The sequence below is a fragment of the Cucurbita pepo genome, unplaced genomic scaffold, assembly GCF_002806865.2.
Source record: "Cucurbita pepo subsp. pepo cultivar mu-cu-16 unplaced genomic scaffold, ASM280686v2 Cp4.1_scaffold000425, whole genome shotgun sequence".
NCBI lineage: Eukaryota > Viridiplantae > Streptophyta > Magnoliopsida > Cucurbitales > Cucurbitaceae > Cucurbita > Cucurbita pepo.
Genome location: NW_019646656.1, coordinates 18,354 through 22,000, shown reverse-complemented (window position 1 = coordinate 22,000; position 3,647 = coordinate 18,354). Strand labels below are relative to the sequence as shown.

The 3,647-nt window shown below is 37.8% G+C and overlaps 1 protein-coding gene across 1 annotated transcript; it reads right to left on the bottom strand.

Moving 5' to 3' along the window:
- Positions 1-2,685: 2,685 nt before the first annotated feature.
- LOC111785267 (zinc finger CCCH domain-containing protein 4-like) lies at positions 2,686-3,388 on the bottom strand. Its single transcript, XM_023665675.1, has 2 exons — positions 3,113-3,388; positions 2,686-2,934 (listed from the first exon to the last, which is right to left on the bottom strand). Exons 1-2 carry the CDS (start codon positions 3,386-3,388, stop codon positions 2,701-2,703), a joined length of 510 nt encoding a protein of 169 aa, XP_023521443.1. The 3' UTR covers positions 2,686-2,700.
- Positions 3,389-3,647: the final 259 nt, after the last annotated feature.

The following is a 3,647-nucleotide window of genomic DNA, read 5'->3' as shown; positions in this document are numbered from 1 at the left end:
TTATACCTCCTCCTCTTTGTTGGACCAATTGGTGCATTTACTTGGGAAGATGTACAAGAGCCCTTTTTTTATGGAGATGTCAGTTCACTCGTTCAATTTGAAACTGTATTTTGGAGACCTTTGAGGTTAGTTTGGCCCATAGCAGGGATTCTCATCATAAGGAAGAGTAGTATTCTCAAGAGTGCTTGATCCTTTGTTAGAGGCTGTTAATAGCGACCGAACTCCACACTAATATGATATTGTCCACTTTGAACATAAGCACTCATGAGTTTCTTTTGGTTTTCCCAAAGGCATCATATCAATGGAGATAGTATTCCTCACTTAAATACTCGTGATATTCCCCCTAATTAGCCAATGTGGGTCACTTATTATACCTATGATCTTCCCCTTAGTTAGCCAATGTGAGGACTCCAACAATCCTCAACCGAGACACAATGCCCCTCTTTGGGTATAATCTGTAGAGACGTTTGTATAATCATTTGTTATGTTAGAGTACATTTGTTAGGTTCTAGTTTAGCTCTCTTTCTCTCTTTTTGAGATGCTATTTTTTGTAGGGTCCAATTTATGTTTGCCCTTTTTGTATTCTTTCATTCGATTTCTTGAAAATTGCCAATGTGCATAGCAGTTGGCAACTATAATCCTATACTCAATAAGAGACTTCTACAACTCTGAATCAGAGACATCAAACTCTTGTACACAGAAGCACTAACTCCTACATTGAACTACGCTTTTGCATGCCATCAATTTAAAACAAGGAATCACCATAATGAGTACGTAAATATCATAACTCCTACGTTTCTAAGCAAGGAAGTATATATTATTATTTGATAAACAGGTATAGGACAATTATCAATTTTTAGGATATCTAAAAAATAGGCCATAATCGAAAATAAAATAAAGTTGCATATCTTATGATTTCAGTCTATACAATTGTTTATGATCTAAAAACAATCATGAAAACAATTGCAAATAAAAGGTTATTCATAGAGAAAAACAATGGTAGCTTGATTGAGGAAAAGGTGGTACCATCCAGTATCAATCGAAAGAGAACTGCAGATTTGTGTTCTAATAAAAAAGAAATAGAGGAGGAAAGATATCAAATGTGAGAAATAGATAAAAGAGAGAGAAGAGAAATCGACTATGTCAAGCAGTTGAGTGAAGGCAACAGAAGTTTCACCTTCAATAAGGTAAGAACCTTAGTTCAGAAGGGGAAATTTTTTTTATAGGAGGATAAACCTCCACAAATAGAACAAAAGATATAATGGGGATGAGAAATCAACCCAACGAAGCCAAGGGGATTACAAGGTTGAGATTGTCAAAGGGTGATAGAATTTGTACTTCAGTGAAATCCCACATCGGTTGGAGAGAGGAACGAAACATTTTTCTTATAAGAATGTGGAAACCTCTCCCTAGCAGAGGCATTTTAAAACCGTGAGAGGCTGACGGTGATACGTAACGGGCCAACGGACACTATCTACTAGTGGTAGGCTTGGGTTGTTACAAATGGTATCAAAGCCAGACATCAGGTGGCATGCTAGCATGGACGCTGGGTCCCCAAGGGGGATGGATTGTTAGATCCCACATCAGTTAGAGAGGGGAACGAAACATTCCTTATAAAGGGGTGGAAATCTCTCCTTACAAAACGCGTTTCAAAACCATAAGGCTGACGGCAATACGTAACAGGACAAAGTGGATAATATCTACTAGAACTGCAGATTTGTGTTCTAATAAAAAAGAAATAGAGGATGAAAGATATCAAATGTGAGAAATAGATAAAAGAGAGAGCAGAGAAATCGACTATGTCAAGCAGTTGAGTGAAGGCTACAGAAGTTTCACCTTCAATAAGGTAAGAACCTTAGTTCAGAAGGGGAAATTTTTTTTTATAGGAGGATAAACCTCCACAAATAGAACAAAAGATATAATGGGGATGAGAAATCAACCCAACGAAGCCAAGGGGATTACAAGGTTGAGATTGTCAAAGGGTGACAGAATTTGTACTTCAGTGAAGTCCCACGTCGGTTGGAGAGAGGAACGAAGCATTTTTTATATAAGAGTGTGGAAACCTCTCCCTAACAGAGGCATTTTAAAACCGTGAGAGGCTGACGGCGATACGTAACGGGCCAACGGACACTATCTACTAGTGGTAGGCTTGGGTTGTTACAAATGATATCAAAGCCAGACATCAGGTGGCATGCTAGCGTGGACGCTGGGTCCCCAAGAGGGATGGATTGTTAGATCCCACATCAGTTAGAGAGGGGAACGAAACATTCCTTATAAAGGGGTGGAAATCTCTCCTTACAAAACGTGTTTCAAAACCATAAGACTGACGGCAATACGTAACAGGACAAAGTGGATAATATCTACTAGCTGTGGGCTTGGGCTATTACAACTTCAATGTCTCATCTTTGGAAATACTACTCATATCCCACTAAGTACTAAATTCTAATTTAAAAGGCCACCAATCAATTGTTTGCATATGAATAACTGAGCAATAATCCCTGTTTTCCAACAAATAATTACTTTGGAAGACTATACACATCATATGATATAAACTCAAAAAAAGCTTAAAATATGCAACCAAATGCAAGATGATGACTGTAAAAAAATCATAGAGAATAAATAGATAGATCAAAATAAATAGCAAATCATTCAAAATAAATAGATTGGACACATAACAGCAAATCATTCAAAATAAATAGATCAACCATACCCGTAATAACGATCCTTTATATTTTGCTGGGACAACTCTCCAGTTTCAGGCATCTCATGTCTGTAAGGGCATTCAGAACCTCTGGTGCATTCACCCCTAATATAAAAACTACAAACATGTGCACGGTTCCTCTTGTAATACGGCGTAGTTCGTTGAAGCTTCAGAATAGTATCGTTTGGCCGTGCCTTTCCATATGAAGACTCATAATCAATACCAGCTCTAGCCTGCATGGTCAACATTGAACAAAATTAGCATAAAGCAAGCAACAACGAAGTTGCAAAGACCTTCTAAAGCTTTCAAATAGAAAAATTACAATTGAAGTTCACCGGATTTATTTCACCAACAACTACAAGGCGAAATTATCCTATAATCCAAGGAAATACTCCAGCAGAAAGTGCATACCTTCCGATCATGCTCCTCAGCAAAATATTCCCTATTCACATCGCTCTTCGGAATAGAATCATTGGAGTTGATAGATAGGGCGATATCCCGAACCTGAACCGGTAAGCCATATTCAAGGTCCAAAAGGCAAACTTGACATACATTTTTTAACTTACTACATGTCTGGCAAATCTCTGTTTTCTTATATCTAGCATCACGTCCAGGCCTCCACCTGAAAACTGTAAATGGGCGCGTGCATATTTTGCATTCTTTATCATAATCAGCTTTCGTCTGCATTCAGAAATCACATTCATTAAATCAAAGTCATGTCTCGAGTGAATACTAACCCACAAATCCATTGTTCTTCCCACATATAAAAATCATAACAGTTAACAGAAACCATCTGGGTCCTTATTCAACCACGTACATTAATTTAGAGTATCTTCAGGAACATGACAATTCGAAAAGGAATTATTCGAACATTCGAGTGATTAATTGTGGTGTTTTGAACGTAATTCAAAAACGGGATCGAATAACTCGCGTGGTAGAGGTACTA